The sequence below is a fragment of the Thamnophis elegans genome, chromosome 2, assembly GCF_009769535.1.
Source record: "Thamnophis elegans isolate rThaEle1 chromosome 2, rThaEle1.pri, whole genome shotgun sequence".
NCBI lineage: Eukaryota > Metazoa > Chordata > Lepidosauria > Squamata > Colubridae > Thamnophis > Thamnophis elegans.
Window position 1 is genome coordinate 73,502,727 of NC_045542.1, and position 21,082 is coordinate 73,523,808.

At 35.1% G+C, this 21,082-nt stretch overlaps 1 protein-coding gene across 1 annotated transcript in view; it reads left to right on the top strand.

Annotated features, from left to right (window-relative positions):
• The window catches only part of DOCK2 (dedicator of cytokinesis 2), a 299,490-nt gene that overhangs the window by 225,232 nt on the left and 53,176 nt on the right, over positions 1-21,082 (top strand). The window contains exons 30-33 of the mRNA XM_032212175.1: positions 3,045-3,123; positions 9,698-9,798; positions 9,894-9,952; positions 14,046-14,194. Coding sequence (XP_032068066.1) covers positions 3,045-3,123; positions 9,698-9,798; positions 9,894-9,952; positions 14,046-14,194 — 388 coding nt within the window. The remainder of the gene's footprint in view (positions 1-3,044; positions 3,124-9,697; positions 9,799-9,893; positions 9,953-14,045; positions 14,195-21,082) is intronic.

Genomic DNA, 21,082 nt, shown 5'->3' on the forward strand with positions numbered 1-21,082 from the left:
CTTTCCAATTGTTACAAATATAAAACAAAAAGTGCACGTTCAGACTGAAATTGGAACAAAAACACTGGAGCCACTGTGTTTTGTTTTGACATAATCCAGCCAATATTGAATTGTATTGATGCAATGTTTCAACTGAGGGATAGTTCATTTTGAGTTGAGAACAAATATTTTCCATTTTGTGCAGAATGCTATACAAAATGAGTAGCGGATGAAAAACAAAATAATTGCTCTATTTGTTGAAGAAAAACAACATATTCAAAAGTAATATGAAATATAAAGATTAATCATAAAAATATGAATTAATCTATGAAGCTGGAAGAGATAATCTTAGCTTCAAGATGTTTTTCATCCTATCCATGAACAGGAAAATACCCAGTTTCTATAGAGTTTTTTTATTGTGTTGTGTATTGTTTTGTTTAGAAAATCTTAAATAGCACACCATAAGCATTAGGACCAGGAATTGTCACTACAGATACGTATATCTAGCATTAGTCACTGAATAAAACTTTCAAAGCTATAATAAACATAGTGTCCATAATATTAAATGTTTTTCTGATATTAAATATCAGAAGTACTGATACTGTATATTTACAGTAAAGCACAATACAGAAGTACTGATATACTGTTAAATATTACAATTGTATTGTTCTTAGCAGAAATTGAGTAGCACAGTAGACTAGAAGTGGAGCTCTCATCTCACAATCTGGAGGGTGTGAGTTTGATCCTAGGTAGTGGTACTGGGTTGGACTAGAAGATCTCCAAGGTCTCTTCCAAGGTTCTCTTCTATTATTCTATTTTGTTCTGTTCTGTTCTGTTCCATTCTTTGGGCGCAATGACTAATAATCTGCTGACAATTCCGTATAGGCATCAGGAAGGGCATCTGTCCAGTAAATGCTTGAATTCTGTTCAGTGGCCCTGATTACACCGTTATGCGAGAAATTACAGGGTTGTTAAAAGACAAAAATGTTCTTAGTAAAAACTACAAATATTGCATATTAGAAAAAGTTTTTCTTTTTTACAATGGATGTCTTGAGGTGATATGGGGACTGCATATCAGGAAGGGCACCTACTTTTACAAAATTGTTTAATATGAGATGTTCATTGGATTATTATCAATAATAAGTTGCATGGAGTTGCCTCTTAGGAGATGAGCTGCATACTGACTGACTGACTGATTGACTAAAGCAAGCAAGCTTTTACAGGAGGCTTTCAGAACTAGGGAAGAAGGAATTGAAGAGTCGTATTTCTCTTCTATTGGGGAAGGATAATATTTTCCTTTTCATTTCTCACCTTAGGTAGGCATTTCAACTAAATTAAATCGATTTGGATTCTGTTTCTCATTTTGTTACTTCAAAGGACACCTAGATGGCTAGCCAAGCCATGCTAATACGTTGCAGTTTATCATCTTATCCCTGCCGAGAGTAATGAACCTGAGCATAGAATGAATCTGTCAATCAGGCCACCAAACCCAAATCTAAGCTGAATACATTTGTGAAACATGCACAATATTTATATGACATCAATTCAATACATTTTATAGAAGCTAAGGTTGCATTACAAACCTTTTAGGATGAATTTGAATATTAACATTTCATCAGAGTAGTACTAGAAAGAAGAGACCAGTGGTGAGATTCAGCCAGTTCACACCACTCCGGGAGAACCGGTTGTTAACTTTCTGAGCAGTTTGGTCAACTGGTTGTTGGAAGAAATCATTAGGGCAGGGAAATGGTTGCTAAATTATTTGAATCCCATCAGTGGAGGAGACCAATCTCCTAATATTTCCTAAATACTAACCTGATTTTTTTTGCATGTGTTCTAATAAACAAGAAAAGGAAAAGTTGCTCATGGTTCTTATTCTCATTTGCTTTTTTGTTTAATTACAGGAGATAGTGGTACTTACTTGTTGGGTTCCTATTCCAACAGTGGTTTTATTAATTCAAATTATATCCTGTATGGCTTATAGAAAATAATTGGCAAGTAAATATAATTTAATAGCTGAGGGTTTTTATATTGCTAGGCAGTATGTAGGAGGCTAATTCTAATGAGCCGGGACTCAGTGTAAATAATTAAAGAAGTTAATATTTCTGTTTGGCTGATCAATTAAAAAAAGCCCCTTAGTCCTTTAAAAGTAAGCGTAGAACTATGTCACGGGAAAGTATTGAATGTGAAAGATTTATTAGACTATATTCACACAAACAAACTGTGGTTCTGCAACACACCAAAAGACTTGCAATTTGCACTGGTGAAAACTAATTAGAATATATTTCAAATCAGAAATTGAAAGAAATATGACCTTATATAGAATATACCATTTATTATACACTGTTGAGAGCAATTCATATTCTTACTGAGTGGTGGGTTCCAGATCCTGTTGCAACCCGTACAGTGCAACGAGGCTGGGCATCCACCACATGCACAGCATGTGCACAGCATGCGCCTCTGTACTTACCACCCGCGATGCTCCAGGCACTGTATGCTCCATGCGTGTGTGCCTAAGCCCAGTTGGCTCAAATACAGAGGGTGGGTGGGCGGGTGGGACCTCCGGAGCACTGTACCAGAATGGTACCTTGTGCTCTCAGCAGGCACCAATACGCCCGTACCGGGGCATACCAGTCGTATCCTACCACTGTTCTAACTCTTTGTTACATGCTGTGCCCTTTGGCATAGCATAACTCTATTAGATTTGAATGGGAGTAACCCTGTTGCCTCTTATAAAGCCTTGAAAACCTGGCTGCTCCCTGGGCATTGGGCCTGTCCTGCCATGGTTTCAAAGTGAAATATTTTGCTTGACCTCACTTATATGGCTTGGCCTCACTTATGACATATGGTATAATTGTATGCTTTTGTCTCCTTTGTTTTCATTATTTTGTTTTTTAGTCGTTTAATACAATGTAGATCTCCCAGAGCTCATATTTCCAAGTTGGGTGGCCCTCCACATAATTTGTATAAATTTTAAAAATATCACTGCTTAGTTTGCTTTGATGCCAGTTAATGGGATAAAATTCAATATTTTTTTTTAAAGAAATCATCTTATTTTTCTTTAGGGTGTTTCTGAGAGCCATCAACAAATTTTCTGAGACTATGAATCACAAATTTCTGGAAAACATGAATTTTGAAGAACAAGTAAGTGGCTTGCTTATTTATCTATCTATCTATTTTTTAAAAACCAGAATTTACTTGTTTTGCATCAACTTTTCTCAGTATTTTCCCAAACTGTTTGGAATTATACTAATAGAGGATGAAATACATCTGAAGGACATTTAATTTGGGAGAACTGTTTTCCCCAGGTTTGGTCTTTTGATTATTGTATAGGTCTCAGTCTGATGCTTTTACAATTTGGACACAAACTATAGAATAAATAATCATGTAATTCTGGAGCATCATACTTACATGAATTTTAATTAGAATATCAGACATTCTTGTCCAGCACAGATATCAGGAGCTCATTTTGCTTCTTCTAGAGTGGGTCTATTCTTGGAAAAACTATGAACCGAGGTTGAAGTGTGGCCAGTGGTGGGATTCAGCCAGTTTGCACCACTTTGGGAGATCCGGTTGTTAACTTTCTGGGCAGTTTGGCAAACTGGTTGTTGGAAGAAATCATTAGGGCAGAGAACAGGTCTTTAAATTACTTGATTAGTAATTTAGTAATTACTTACTGAGTGTGGCCCTTACCTTATTTTCAATGTAAGGAGTGATTTAAAACTTTTTTTTTTACCAAGCTTACTTATGTTGGTGTTTCTTAAAAGTTTTAATTGTTATCCCAAAAGTCAAAATAAATTCTCAACATTTGTAATTTGCCTAGAACCATAGAATAAGACTGGATGACACATATATTAATTAATAATTTAATTGAAGTAATCATACAGTTATTGGGGAAATTACCTAGCATGTAGAAATGTTATTTATAGCAAGACCTCAAGAAGACAAAAGACTTAGCGTACCTATCCTTTTTTCAGATTTAATTCGCACATAATTAAATATTTTAATATAGCATCAGAGCAGCAAGCAAAGTACCAAAAATGTGAATTATCAGACAGAATTTGTTACTGTCAAGTAAATGTGAGGCATGCAGTGTGAAATCAAAATTATATCTCAAAAAAAGGCCTCAGAAAGGACCTTAAGCTTCCTTTTTGTCCTACTTGTCCCATAATGTGACAAGTAAAAATATGGTTTATAAAATTCATATAGTAAATGTGAATAATATTGATGTAAATGAATGCATAATGAGTAATAGCTCTTTTCAAGCCAGATCATGAAAGATAAAGCATAATTTTCTTTATTCTCTGAGATTTAACAGACTGCATGCCAATGGCATGCCAGATTTTCTTTTTTTCCTCTCTGTTCTTGCTATTTCAATTCCGAGGCTTCATGATTCCAAAGCGAGTCTGCCTGGCTTACAGATAAAAGTTAGAAAAAAACAAAATATAAGAAGAAAACAAGAAGATAGCTGATGTAACCAACCTCCCCTTCCCCAGCCAATAAGCTGCTCAACTTTCGAGTGGATAAGAGAAAAATAGAAATAATGTCTAAGAAACAGTGGTATCATTTATCACATTGAGTTATCCTGTGTGAAAATATCCACCAAATGTCCCACAGCAAGTTGGCCGCAGCAAGATGGTTGTGGAAATTTGGCCATGGCAAATTGTCCCATTCCATTCTCTGTTAGTGTTCTGAGGTTGAGGTTTGTTTTATTTATATGCCGCCCTATTCCCAAAAGGGACTCAGGGCAGCGAACAACTCAAGCGGGAAAGGGAACACACAAATACAAGACAAGCATTTAAGATAGCCAACAACCACACCTGTCGAGAGGGGAAGGGAGCTCATCAACCCCAGGCCTGCCGACACAGCCAGGTTTTAACGGCTTTTCAGAAGGCCAGGAGAGAGGTGAGGGTCCGAATCTCTGCGGGGAGTTCGTTCCAAAGGGCCGGAGCTGCAACAGAGAAGGCCCTCCCCCGGGTCGTAGCCAGATGGCATTGGCTGGTAGACGGAACCTGGAGGAGGCCGACCCTGTGCGATCTAATGGGTCTTTGGGAGGTAATTGGCAGCAGGCGGTCTCTCAAGTACCCAGGTCCAATACCATGAATGGCTTTATAAGTGATAACTAGCACCTTGAAGCATATCCGGAGACCGATTGGAAGCCAGTGCAGCTCGCGGAGGATAGGTATAACCTATCTGACCTAGGCTTCACCAGAGCATGAAGCAAATTTCTTGTCCCGACAAAAAACCCTTTTATTAAGTTACTGTGAAGTGTGCTCATTTACATCCAACAAAGTATTTCGAGGGAGGATTTATAGTCACAGACTTTATTTGGCTTGGAGAGGTGACAGGCCAATATCTGCAAAACTCGGCTCTGCTAGCCGTTGGCAGGCCACAACAGTTAGGGGTGCCCTGTAAAGTTATCTTTATTGTAAACCTACATCAGAAATTAATAATACTGTCAAAGCAATTAAACTTTTAACACTTTCCTTTGGTTTGGAACTTGCTATATGCTGATGTAAAGAGAGTTAGAGAATTGGTTGGCATAAATGTTTTGCCGATCTTACAAGAAATGCTTGTTTTGGGAGTTTTGATTCCCTTGAAACTTGCATGCAGCAGCCAATGCATATTTATTGACTTTTATTATCATTTACTTATTTATGACCTACCATTTGGGATGTTTTAAAAAATTATGAAATGTCATTCAAAGCACTTTGAATGACAATCTCCCCCCCCCCCCGCATTGACAGAGTGAAAATGCAAACATCTGTTGCACCATATTCACTGTATACCAATGGATGGATAGCATACATTCCATAGCACAGTTATATTTTTTCCCTCATGAAATAATAGGACATAGCTTTCTATGGGTTTCTATACGTGTGTATTTGAATTGTGAGGGAGTTCAGTAATGGGGACAGAATAGGGAAATTTATGACTTTGCTCTGGCCCTGAATTTAGATTGATCCTTTCTCTTTAAGAATTGCACAGAAAATGGGATTCTATCAAGTGAGATTTATTCTCCTTGTGAGGCGATAGAAAACTTCACACATCAATTTGCAGGATGGGCCATTTCTCTCCCCCAGCCTCCCCTTTATCTGTTCCCACTTGTATGTTTGTTTCTCCCCTTTTCCAGATGAAGGCTCGAACATCTCAATATGGGAAAGAAATAACTCAAAAGTTCCACTTTATTGAATAGAGTAAAAACAACATGAACCTTGAGATTCTTCCCATTCCTTCTCTAAACATCCTGTACTGACAATGTTTTAGAAAATAAATGCAATCTTTGTACATTATAGAATATATGCTAGGATAGATAGTTTGGACAGTATATTGTTGTTTTTCTAACAGTGCTATTAGTGCATTTTCTAACAGGGCTATTACTACATTGAGTTAAAAGAAATCAAAATACTGTTTATTCAATAATGACCAGCAATATTTGTAACATATATAACACAAAAGAAAAATCAAATAAATGAAATAATACAAAGATAAAATAACAATGTAAAATATACCACTATAATGGTGTTCATTACCTGTGCAGGGGTTAAAAAATATTACAACCTAGGGAGTAAAATAGATATCACTTAAAACAAGATAGCTAACGCATATTAATTCTAAAGTGATGAATAAAAGGGAAGGGATTATTTCTGTGACCACAGTTATGCACTGTTTTCATTGCAAAACTGAATTTAGCTACTGCACAAGTAATAAAGGGCTTTGACTGTTTTAGAAAATAGTTCACAGAGAAATTTCCTTCCTGGAAATTTAGATATTAGGGGTTATAAGAAATCAATTTGTCCCCAAACCAGTTAGCCTTTTGGAAAACCATGAAGACGTTATTTTTCTTTGGACATTGGGTTAGATTGCTAGTTGGATCCAGCAGATAAGGGATTTTGATGGCCCTTTTTTGATAATAAATCTTTTCAATGTGCTATGTTTAAATTTTTACCATGAACTGCCTAGAGTCACTAGGTGAGATAGTGGCTATGTAAGAATTGTAAATTATTAAGCATGCCTTTGATCTCATATTTTTATATGCTTACCTTGCACTGACTGTATATGTTTCACTTTTTAAAAACTCACTGGAGATAGTTGTTCCAGAAGTTTCAGGAGAAAAGGCAGGAGAAAATCCAGATCCTGACTGGAATGTTTTTATTTGTTTGTTTGTAATTTCATGAAGACTAGAAACAGAAAGGCAATATTGGAAAAAAGAAACTTCACTTGTTTTTCAGCTCAACAAGAGTGCACCATTCTATTTTCTTATCTCTTTTCCTTGATGAACATTTCCTCCATTTTCACAAACAAAGCTTTCTTTTAGATGAGGAGAATTTAGTGCTTATAGAAACATAATGCTGACAGATGGGGATCTGGGAGGAAGGGCTTTTCAAAAAGAATATTGTGCTGTATGGCACTATGATTGTGTTGTGTGCCATTTGAACATGCTTTGCTGCCTTGGAGGTTAGTCCAACTCCCATCAAAAATTGTAGGCATGGTCTTACAAGAGCAAAAGAGAGAAGGAAAATGTTATGCTCCTCTTAAGGCTGATTTAATTGTCCAACACTGCATTTGATACAAGAATATGATTGAAAAAGCTGAAGAAAATAGCATTGGCATTGATTGAGCTGTGGAGAAACAATACCAAAAACAACAATAATAATGATAAAAATGTGTGTTTGTGCTTTAAACTAAGAAAGAAATTATTTCAATGCATTAAAATCATTATTTTTAAAATCTAAGCATTTGAATCTGTGACATTAATTAATTGTTCATCCTAACAAATTACATAGTACATTAAGTAGCCCTCTTTGGTAGGCTGGCTTATGTTTTGATCATAATGCAAACTTATTTAATAAAGGATTTTTGGACAATGAATTTTGAACAATTTATGCTGTGGTATGATTGAGGTCTGATGTGAATACAAGGGAGACATTGCAGGGAAGGTGAATCTGCTAATTTTAAAAATGTAGAAAGAACAAATGGCACAGGCTGTAATTTGTTTGCCTTCTAGTAGGCAACATACAGTATATATAGGAAAAAAGAATAGGGGATCATCAGTGCTTGGTGGCCAGTTGGATTTCAATTGGTCCATTGCAGGACCTTTTCCTTTTACCCATCTACTGGGCTTTACTGGTCCCTCAATGGCCATTTTTCCTTTCTGAACATTGTGTGATAACTATTTTCTTCTTAGGAAGAGCTGTAGTGAGAGGAATATTGACTTCATAGAACAGTGAATACAGATATTCCACAAGGTTAGAATAGAATAGAATAGAATAACAGAGTTGGAAGGGACCTTGGAGGTCTTCTAGTCCAACCCCCTGCCAGGCAGGAAACCCTGTATTATTAATAATATGTCTTTAGTATGATAAATAAGGTAAAATATCATTATTCCAACAATTGAACAATTTATTTATTTATTTCCCACTTTTATTTTGATCAATAATTCAAGGCCACTAGCATACATAATACTCCTTCCTATTACTACTTTCTCACAACAAGCCTGGGAGTTGAACTGAGAGAGATTGTACAGTCCAAAGCCATTGAGTTTTGCTTTGAGCTGAAGGTGGGACTATAACTCATAGTCACCTGATTTTTAGCCTGGTGCCTTAACCACTACACAAAATTGGCTAGATTAATTATCCTAATGCTAGAACTGGGCCTCACCTTCGACATTAGTAATAGCTGTAGATGTACTAAAGTTCATCAGCCATGGGATTCATACCTCAAAATACTTTTCATAGTCACAATGGTTAGAAAGATTTGGGTTTTAGTGCAGACTCTAGTACTACCTCACATTGTCATACATGTCGCTATGTTTCTTATAGTATTCCTCTCAGAAGCTTATTAATAGGTAGTTAACATGAATATCAGCTCTTTACACTGATGGAGATGAAATATATAAAAATAAATACCACCCACAATTAATAGTTTGCTGACATATATAAGGTATACAAATATTATGCATGAGAAAATCTCCCTTGTGTGGAAATATGAGGAACTATTTTGATCAAGGCGTTGTAGCTTTTTCTAGGTAAATTTTGCTGTAGGTAATTTTTCTATTAAAATATTGCTATACTGATATTTGAAAACTAGGGGCAAAATATATTCCACATAATAGAATTATGTATTTGGTTTTCATCGTCGAGAAATGTGGTCAACATTTTAACTATTACTACAATGAAAATAAAGTTGATGAAAATTCAGAACTCTTCATAACTTTATAGTATAATTCTTGAGGTTAAAAATAATAGGTTATTTTTGGATGAATTATTCCATGTGTATTTTTTAGAATTTAATTTTGCTAACATCAATGAGCTTTCTCTCCCCCCTCCTCCATGAAGCAGTTATGAAGAACTTATGATACTATTTATTGTTACCTCTAATGCTGCATTCCTTGGTTGGAGATGGAAAATTATTCTGAACCTGGTGTATTCAAACGTTCTCAGGGTGTGTGGTAATTTTATTGTTTATAAGCTAATGAACCCCATGTGAATCTCCAGATGCTACTCAGGGAATGCAGGCCGGTGGGTATAAAAAACACACACTTGTCTTTTTATTCTAATTGCAATGTAATAATAGCACGTAACTTTGCATCATATTAAATCCTTTCTGCTGGCTGCCTTCATAAATTATTTAGGTTTTACACAGCTTAATACAACCTTCCATTTCAGAAGAGATGCATTATAACAATTCAGTATTCTGTCTTCTGCTCAATTTACAGCTCTGGAACAACTATTTTCATCTTGCTGTGGCTTTTATCACCCAGGACACCTTGCAGCTAGAGCAATTCTCCCATGGTAAATGCATTAAGATCCTGAACAAGTAAGTCTTGTTTTTAATCATTGAAAAGTGATTTTTGCTTCTCATTTAAACAAGAAAGCTGGGATGGAGATAATGACTTCTGCTTTCCATTTTAGATATGGAGACATGAGACGTTTAATTGGCTTTGCTATCCGTGACATGTGGTACAAACTTGGTAAGTTAGAGTACTTGAAAGCAAAGATGGGCCTCTTATGGTTCTTACGGAGACCTTTTCTAATGAGTTGTTCCATTTTATTAAAATTGTTTTTATTACATTTATCTTGTCTTGTGAAATGCCTGCCACCTTATTTATGTGCCTGAATGTCTGGCAACACAGAAATTTCTACACACGCAACATATTATTAAGAACTGGAATAAGGAGACACTGAAAATAGTACAAAGAGGACTAAGCAAAGAGCTTTCATTTATAGCAAGAGGGTTTGTAATCACCTTGTTGACTACTAACTTTGGTAGTTATAGAAAGTGCCCTTCACATAGGTCATTCTGGGCAAAGGGAATTACATTCCTGGATATCAGTTTTAGAGAAGTCGTCTTTTTTTTTTTTTTTGGGAGTGTTAGTTTAGAAAATAAGCACCTGTCCAGAGATTTTAAAAAAATATGTGTTTCAGTTGTAGTTTTAGAAATGTAGAGCTGCTTCTAGTCTTTTTCTCTCTATTAAAATGTTTATATCTTCTGTTTTATATTAATAATGCTTTTTGTTCATATGTATACAATGACCAACATTGTATTGATGAATAATATTTGGATTCTCAATTTTTAAGTAAATATTACTACTACCTGTCCAAGCCTAGGGAAAAAATGGGCACAGAGAGACAAAGAAGTAAGAGTTGAATATGCTGAACTTAGCTTGATTATTTTACTGCCAAGTCATCAGGGATCAAACTGGAACTGGTCCATTACAGCTACATATAATAATACAGCAGGTCTGTAATTATAATTCAAGGCAAATTTGCAGCTTGAAGGGAAGCTTGTATGCAAAAAATGGAACATCCAGTCACCAAGGTTTGTCTCAGCAAGTGTTTGTTTGTTTGTTTGTTTGTTTGTTTGTTTGTTTATACATTCAGGAAGAACACTTATATAATTGCCCATCTGATCAAAAATGTGTGGTTTATAACAATTGACGGATTTTAGTATGCTACACTGTTGAAAACAATGATAGTTATAGCCAAATATCTTTGGCATTTCCATCCTGAAATAAAAACATAGTCTCATTCAGCTATGATTTTTCTGAAATAAATTGACTTTTCAACCTGCCGTCTTTCCATTAATTTTTATTAATATTATTAAACATATTCCAATTTAGTACCCTGAGCTAACTTTAACATGTTACAATGATACTGAAAGTTTCTCATTGGAGAAGTTATAACTTAATATTTGATAAATAAATCTAATGCCAAATGTGATTTATTGTGGAAATTCTGTACATGAGCTTGTACTATATCTAAAATTTCTTTTAATATCACATTTTAACATGAAATCATTGTATCATTTATTAAATAAAAATAGATTTAGATGCTATGAATGACTTGCCTTTCTTTCTTATTTTTTCCTGGCTAGAGAATTATAGCTGTTAATTTATCTGGGCTCTTACCTCAAGGATAAATTTCTTACTTAGTAGATAGAAGCTATTGTAATTTTTCATTTTTGTGCTGCTTATTGATACTTGCATTCTAATTTGATTTGAACAATGACCTGTAGCTTTAAAATGATACAAGATGTTTTAAGTATGTAAAATGAGAATGGATTATTCTGGAGAGTTTTACTCAACTGTTTTAGGTTTTGTGATGCTGGGAAGGAAGGAAGGAAGGAAGGAAGGAAGGAAGGAAGGAAGGAAGGAAGGAAGGAAGGAAGGAAGGAAGGAAGGAAGGAAGGAAGGTTTTGAAAGGTCCATCAATTTTCTTGATGTTACGTAACATGCTTCCAAGAAAATAAAGATTTTTTTGAAAGATTAGTAGCTTGGTGGCAGCTAAATTGTCTCTTCATCTATTGATCTGCAACTGAAAATATACAGCTACCCAAGTTTTAGTTATAGGGAGAGTTTAAAATGAAATTGAGTAATTACTCTTTCCACTCAATCAAAGGTGAATGCTCTAGATGAGGCCTGTCAAGTTGGCAAATTAGACTTTGCAAAAGAATGTCCAGAGTTCACCACCATGCATTTTGTTGTTTATTGGACCAAATACCTTGTCCATAATATAATGCAGGGAATCAAACCTATACCTGCTGCTGCTTTTTCATCTCTCTTGTCTGAAACATTAGACATGATTAAGTACTGCAAGAGAGAACTATAAAGGTGATCAACCAATACTTTGAACCTTATTGTAATTTTACTTTGTTTTACACACACACATAGAGGGAGGGACAGAGAAAGAAAGGGAGAGAGAAGGAAAGAGAGAGAAAGAGAGAGAATAATATTCTATCATTAAGAAATATTTCAATGCCTGGTTTTCTTGTTAGAGGTGACATTTACAAGCTTCTTTCTTCTTTTTTCATCATCTGTCATAATTGCAAATGCTTCCTAAGGCAGACTCCAGTGGCGCTCTATTTCATGTGGCTTTAAGTCATTGCGCAGCCAATCTATAATAGAGTTACCAGGACATCATTTCTATTCTGCGCTTTCTAATGGTTGGCATTATTCATCTAGGAATGAAAGCAGATGTGTTTTTTTTCAATTGTGAGAGAGACAAGAGAGCGTATCAGAGGCCAGTGTAATGTTTTCTCTGATAAATTGATTTTGATGGAAAGAGATGAGGAAATAAAATTATTTTCTCTTCCAAGAACATTCATTGATTAAATGTTGGGAAGGGTAACCATTAAGAGAAGATTGTGTACATGCAGTCAACTCATGTGGGTTATCTGATGTGCAATATGCTTTGCATGTAATAATAAACAGACATATTATAATGTGATCTTGAACTATGAATGAGCCATAACAATAGTAGAGACTAAAGGTCTTATAATGCAATACTGCCTTAGAAAGGACAGTAGATTTACATACCATTTAGCTGTTTCCCCTAACTTACCACATGTGAAGAACTGATTCTGTCTGTCTGTCTGTCTGTCCGTCCGTCCGTCCGTCCGTCCGTCCGTCCGTCCATCTATCTATCTATCTATCTATCTATCTATCTATCTATCTATCTATCTATCTATCTATCTATCTACCCTCTCTCTCTCTCTCTCTCTCTCTCTCTCTCTCTCTCTCTCTATCCATTTATCCATCAATCATCCTATCTCATTTTATTCAAATTGTTTCAAATACAGTTGATCCCTTTGCGCACAATGAAGTGGAGTAGTAGTTTACAGGTGAATAACTGGGAATAAATCATTCTGGTTGTAATTTATTAATTTAATCATAACAGAATAACTAAGTAAAACATACTATACAAAAGAGACAATCAATCAGGCAAAAATGGAACAGAAAGACCCAATCACTCCTCTACCAGCAGTCAACACCCAAATCAGCAAGATACTGCAGGACAAGAGTTACACTAATATCAAGTAATGATGGAATAGAATCATTAAAAAGGAAAGAAAGAAAGAAAGAAAGAAAGAAAGAAAGGAAGGAAGAAAGGAAGGAAGGAAGGAAGGAAGGAAGGAAGGAAGGAAGGAAGGAAGGAAGGAAGGAAGGAAGGAAGGGACAGAATGAAATGTGAATGGCAAGACTTAAAATATTTTTTTTTATTTATTTGAAATAATTAAATAGAGTTGTTAAGTTGTCTCAGGGCAAGTTGGGCATTGCGAGTTCTCCTGCAGTGAGTTGGCAATGGTGAATTGGCTGCAGCAAATTGGTTGTTGCAAGTTGTTCCATTCCGCAATCAAATAAACAATACCCCAATCAAGTAACTGCTAAAGAAGCCAACCGTAAACAGCTCAACCAAAGAATCCTTAAGACCACCCTCAACAAAACTGACGGGCAAGCCACTAGAATATAAACTGACAGCAAACTTCACTCCTTACTAGCACTAAATATGTTGCTAGTTTGGGTAATGAAACATCCGTAAGAAAACCAGCAAGCTAATCAAGAGTTACAAAAATGATGTGAAAAGATATTTGTTTTTCTTTTGTAAATAGATTCTTTCCCCACTAAAAATGTTGAATCATCGATATTTTTTTTTAAAAAATAGCCACTTTAAAATGCAGAAGGAAAGTTAAAATAAAACATTGAAACAGAAGTGTTATAATGGTATTAAAATAATGATGCGCCATGGGTTGATATTATTAATGTTCTCTTCTGTACATTGTTGCAGGACAGAATAAAATCCGCTTTATTCCAGGAATGGTTGGACCAATCTTAGAAATGACCCTCATCCCTGAAGCTGAACTACGTAAAGCCACCATCCCAATATTCTTCGACATGATGTTATGTGAATATAAACATACTGGTGAATTCAAAAAGGTATTATAACCTTTGTGCATCATTTGGTAATTTGGTAACTGCCATTATTCTTAAATATCATATGAATGCATACATTTTATTGTGTGATTCTTCACTAGTTCTATGCAGTGGTGGGTTCCCAATCTTTTTACTTGACTGGTTTGGGCGCAGTCCTATGCGCATGGTGTTTCTGTGCATGCGCAGAAACATCAGGAAGGTGGGTCTCCCGCAACTGCTATGACCAGTTTGCCCGATCTGGGAGCAACCCACCTCTGGTTCTATGTCAAACATAGGAAAGGAGAAGGTTTGAAGTTCTGGTGGAAACTTAGAATTTGAAGACTCACACTTAAAATGAAAAATAATTCATTTAAAATGTCATTACAAAATCACATGGTAAATCATGACAATTGTGAACCCATTCTCCAAAAATTGCCAGGAACTGACAAAAATACTGCAAAATAACAAAAAAAATCACAAATTACAGTCATGCAGACAGAGACTGCAACCAGTGGTAAATATGATCCAGTTTCTAACCCATAGGGAGAGAGGGATATTTTGCAACAGACAGAAGCCTTTTTATGGATTGTAAAACAACCTTTCTGATGCTGTTGTAATCGAAATACATCATTAAATGAACAGTCATAAGTTGAAGACAATTTAGTAAATACTTTAGTAAATCTATCATTAATCATCTATCACATAATCAAAAAATATAGTAGGAGTTTTGAAGTGAAACACTATATGGAAAAACACTTAATACCCCAGGAGAAAGAATACTTTTGAGTGAGCTATCATTGGTAGATTTGATAAATATCTGCCAAAAGAAAAGAAAAAGCCTGCTTGAAATCAGATTTTAGGAATAAAAATTATGAATACATTGCAATATAAATTAGAATATCATTTTTAAAAGAGTAAGAATTATTTTTCAAATATGCTTTGCTTTAGAAAGGTTTAACATATTTTAATGCATAATGCTATTTTGATCCCAGCAAACATCATGTATTTGGGTTCTCCTTTTAAATACATTTAACTTCCATTTCCACCCTGGATACAGGCAGTTTAAATATTGCTTTTTCCATCCAAGAGTTAAAATAGGAGAAAAGCATCTAAAGCAGTACTGATGCTAAATACTCATTCAAAGGATGTGGGTTCACTGTGAACTTTGCTTCTCATGTTGCACCCAAAGCGACAGGGGTGCTCTTGAAAAATGACCTACTTAAGTTATCCTTAAACTGGAATGTTATATTGAAGGCACTACCAATATCTATTTGAGAAGACAAATACTAAGCAGTTGGATGATGTTCTGAAAGAGACATGTGTCTTGCCTTTTTGACAGTATGTTTCTCACTGTCATTTTATAAATAGTTTTGGCCCAAGGGAAGAAGATGTTCACATCTCTCCCATCACACTTTAGCTTTAATCTCTTGACTCCCATCATTTGTCAGTCTGGAGGCGGGACAAGCACAGGGAACTGCTCTGTTTTATGGCAACCTCTGGCAAGGCAGTAGTACATTACTTCAATGCCAGACAATGATGTGACAGCAGCATTGGCCCATTAGACAGAGAAGATATTCCTTCTGCTCATCTTTCTGTGGATAGAATGGATCCTGCACTGAGCTGTCATTGTGCTCAAGGGCAAAATTATGTTGCACCACATATGTTGTGACTTTCTCTTCATCTATTACACAGCTCGAGGGAAGGCACTACTAATGGAAGCCTACCATGTGCGGAAAAGAAATTTCTTTAGCCCAAGTTACAAGGCTTAATGGAAAAGTTCTCAGTGGTACTAAAGGAAACATCTGGCAGAGAGGGCATGCTTTGGGCCCCATCTGTTAGGTCCAAGGTGGCGAATCTTCTTTGCTATAGCACTTGCCTTATGGAATATTCACTTTCCCCACTGCAAAAAAAAAATGTGAGATTAGCTTCATTCCTGCTAATGTTGTATAAGTACTTCAAGACTTGGTTTTTTCATCAAGCCTAAGGCTCCAAAGCTTTGTGAATATTCTTAGACAGGGTCTTATTTTCTTTTGACCCCCAAAATAAGCAGTTGGCCATATTTGAGGGGGGGGAGGTCTTATTATTTTTAAGGTGCAGGAGACAGCAAGCGTTGTCACCTCATGGCTGCTGCTGTGTTGCAATATTTTCAGGGAGAGCTTATTTTAGTGCATGTGCTCAAAAGCCCAATTGGGCTTATTATCTGGGGAGGTCTTTTTTTCAAGAAAACAGAGTAGTTCTTTCATTAATTGACTCTTTGTCTTGTATTTTATGACTTGCATTTTTAATAATATCTGTTTTATATTTCTTAATAATGATTGTTTTTATATATTTACTGTTTTACTTTATTGCTACATACTGGCCAAAGTCACTGAGATGGGCAGCTATGTAAATGTGCCAAATTAAAAAAGAAAAATCTTCTCCAAGCCATACAGAGTTAGCCTGTGGTAAAATGGGTGGCCAATAAACTTCCTAAATAAATAAATGCAGAAGGAAGGAGAGCCATATTTGTCCATATCTCAGTTGGAGAGAGACAGAATAAACTTCCATTCCCTAAGCATTGTGATACCAGTAATAATCATCTCCAATTTACAATTAATGAATGAAAAGCCAGAAATACAACTGAATTCTATGCATAAGTAGTTGATCCTTAAAGTTAATCAGGTAAAGATAAAGTTGTTCCAGGTAAAATAAAATGGAACCTAACAGATGTACCTGCAACAACATAGAAAAAATATGTATTCCTCGTCTTTGGTTCCTCGTCTTTGTATTCCTCGTCTTTGCTTCAGAATACCTACTTTAATCTCTCTTTATAAAAGTTGTCAGGAAGCAGTGAGTGGGTTCCAAAGAAAAGATGACCAGGAAAAATAAAACTAATAAGTCATAGGTATGTACATAAACAACATATGTGTATATACAGGAATTAGACTAGCAGATCTGAAGAATGTTGGTCTTTTGTTCCTAGAGTAAAACAAATAAAGAATATGATCAGTCAAGATGTTGCCTGAAATATTTATTATGTGGGGCGGGGGAAGTATGTGGGATTTTTTGTGAGGTGTAGAGACAGCATCATTTTTTAAGGTTGTCACCTGTAATCAAATCCAGCTAGCCTTAGCTGTTTTGTTTTCTTAAGGACACATTTTCCATATTGTTGACAAGAGGCTGACTAGGATAATTAATAACATCAAGGGTATCTGAAGAGCTGAACAGAACTTAGACATGCAATGCACCCTGTCTTGTAATTGTAAAGTCTAAGTAGCAAAGGACAAACTTGAAAGGAGAGGACAGAAAGAGAGAGAGAAAGAATAACAGAAATCAGTGCATAGCAGCAAAAATGTTTTAATTGGAGGAAGAAATCATTTGTCTGTTCTAAAAATTAGAAAAGACAATTTTGTGGAAATGTGAAGTTGAGAGAAGATGTATAGAAGCAGATAGGGTAGAAGGGATAAAGTATCAGGGACAAAAATCAGATCTACACTTGAAGGTCTAATTAATCTGATTTATTGCTATTCATGCCTATGCACAGTAATAGGCTCAATTAAAGATTAATACTTGCTAGAAGTTAAATAAGAGTCAATGGAATTCAGGGGCTGGACTTAGTTCACTTGTGACTATGTAGAAATTCTAGACTGATACCTCTTTTAATGCTGCTCCCAGCTTCTGCCACTCCTTCCCCTATATCTAATAAGAACTGGTAGTGATAGTCAGAAAAAATGACACCAGTTCAATGTATCATAGAAAGAATCGTTAAAATTTGAAGATAAAGTAACTGGATATGAAAAAGGAAATAATTGGGAGAAAGTTCTCCATTCCATATATTGTAAAATGGAGAACATCTGGTAATGATATTCCATTGGTGACTTTGATCTTTATTAATTATTATTACAATCAGATAAACATCTCTGGCCACTCCATTTTTACTTTGTAGATGTTAGTACTGTGTCATGTCTTGACACCTGATTTAACACTAAATGCAAATGATTTGTATACTGTGCCAGAAAAAAAAAGACGACTGGTTCAGTGAGTTTGCATTTATATTTATTTATGGGATGTCCTTCAAAGCAGCAGTTTTCAAGGACAATTTACAACATGTTCAGTACAGTTATTTTAAAGTAAAAATACAAAATAAAAATAAAAGAGCAGAAAAAGCAGCTAAATTACTTTAAAAACTTTATTGCAATGTTCATATTAAAAAATTACTAAATTCTAAAAGGCTTGGGAGATTGAACTTTCTGATTTTTGCCAAGGATCAGGAACTTTTAGGTTACTCCATGGCAGTGCATTGCTGATGGTTTGGGCAATAAGAAGGGGGAAAAAAGATGTTCCTGTGTAGAATGTTTTTTTGTTTAGTTCATATTTCAGTGTAATAATTGTGTAATTATTAAACCCATAGATTTCGTTCTCTTTCTGTTGTTAATAATAAGAGTTTCAAATATATATTTGAATACATAGTTCTTTATTCTATTACAGAAATCTTTTTCTTCTATTCAGGCAACCACATTCTTCTAATTTTCTAATAGTAAGATTTACTTTCTCCTTACTGCAGGACTAAAATTTGTTACCACTTAACTCTGTGATATACTAGATGCATCATCATAGTCCTAATCCTAATCTAAAGAAAAACAGAAATATTTTGAAATTTCTTATGAATTGGAGCTTACAGTATATTTTACTAGCGCATTAGGAAACATTTCTCTTTTAAAGTTGCTGACTTATTGCTCTGTTCATGAGCTTTTGCTTCCAGTTCTGTTTCACAAGCATTTCCTTATAAACAACAACATTAGTTTACCACTTAAAAATATAATGCCTTTATAAATCTTGCACTCCTCCCTTGGTGGGCTTGTTCTTCTAAGTTCTGTTGTTTTTACACATTTTTAATTCTGATTCATACCACTTGAGTATTCACTTTACTGTCCTGTATTCAATTCAACCTGTGTGATACCTGTATAAGCAAATTTCTTAGTATTCTCCTAGATATTCATCTAATTTTCCCAATCCTCCAAAGCAAATTTAAGGAAGAATAAAGCTTTGTTCTATCAAACTTGTATGTTTTAATAGTGGACAAGCATCTTCAGATATAATTCCGTTCAGTGTATCTTCAAGTCAGTTTACCAAATGTACTGGATTCCTTACATTATTTTTAAAGTTCTGAAGTTATGGAAGCTTTCATGTGGAGGACAGACCTTTGCTATTCACATATGTAGCTGCCAGATGTTTTCCAAGTAGTCTTTTCCTGAAAATAAGACCGAGTCTTAGTTTTTCTTTGCCTACGTTTAATACCTGAATATTATGAGACACACAGAGTTAGGTGGTGTCTTGTCACTCTTTGAACTTTCAAGCTTTGCTGAAATGTGATTTGTGCAAAAATTGCTGGAAGCAAAATAGTTTCACATCTACCTTACTTAGATTCATTGGTGCATCAAATAGCATTGACAGAAAGGGCAAATCTAAAAAAAAAAAACCTATCCCAATTCATTTAATTTTTTTATCAAATTGGCTCATACAGTATAACTGTATAACAAATGTCACTAGTTGCTGGATCAATGACCTCTAAACACATAAAGTCACTAACCTTTAAAAATCAACAATTAAAGCCAATGACTCATCATCCAAGTGACGTTTGCTTAAAAAGAGCTGTACAATACTATGTTCGTTACCATTTCGTGCTTCAGACGTTTAAAGCAAAATCCTTTTTATCTTTTTGATTTACTGTGTCAATTTTTTCCCTGCTCTTCACTTTAGCATAGTTTTTGAGATACCTATGTTCCCTTCTTCACAGGGAAGGCATGCATTTTTTTTTTCATTCTTATAACATCTATTTTAAATTCAGAAACTAATTTCATAATGGCAGAAGGAGGAGGTTAATTTGCAAAGAATGCTAGCATTTTCACTGAAATGTTGCTTAAGCTTCGTGTTCACCTAACATTTGTTATCAAACTTTATGCTAAATGCATTGGAATTTATCATGCTATACTGAACTCATTTTTTTCTTCTTACTTGCTTGAATTCTCCTTTACACAGTATTGTTAGGGTGTCTCATTTGAGATATGAATATTATGATAAAACCAGCAAGTGTATTGGTGTCCATAGAATTGCTGGACAATAGCTAGAATATCTGACTTTTATTCTTTTACAGCTGTCCAAATCCCTAAAATTATGGTAATCAACATCAATATCAAAACATTTAGCCATCATACCTTATTTTTTTATATTCCAGAAACCAGTATGTACTACCAATATGGCTTGCCCCAGAAATAACATCATTTTTAATGTTGTAAATGTGCGTGCATATAGTTTACAGTATATTTGTTTTCTGTAATGTTAAAAAGATGAGAAGGTTTTTATTCTATAAAACAATAAATCGTAGAACTGTAGAATGGGAAGTGATCGCAAGGATCATCTAATCCGACCCTCTGTAGCATGACAGATATTCATGAGAAATCTCATTTTTAAAACCTTCAAAGATGGTGAACACATAATCACCCTAAGTAAATTGTTTTGATGATATTACCAGAAAGTTTAGTTCATATTTAAATAAAACCTTGATAAGCACAACTTATATCCATTGTGTCTGGTTTTAAATTCTGCAGTCATGGGACATTATTTGCCATCTTCCCTGTATCTTCCCTTTATGACAGCTTTCCTGTTTCCCTTAAGTATTACTGAGTATCTGAAATCTGAATTCTGAAACTTCTTGGGCATGTCCACAGAGGTTAAATTCTCAATTTCCTGTATTTTCTTTTTTGCCATTCTTTAACTTGGAAATGTCGTGTCCAGGATCATGCACAATTCATCTAAGGTATGCTAAGTAAATAGCTGTAGACACTTGACATTCCTTTACTCTACACTTGTATTTCTTCTGAAGCAGCCAAAAACTGTCAGCTCTTGTAACAGATGTCTCACATAACTGACTTG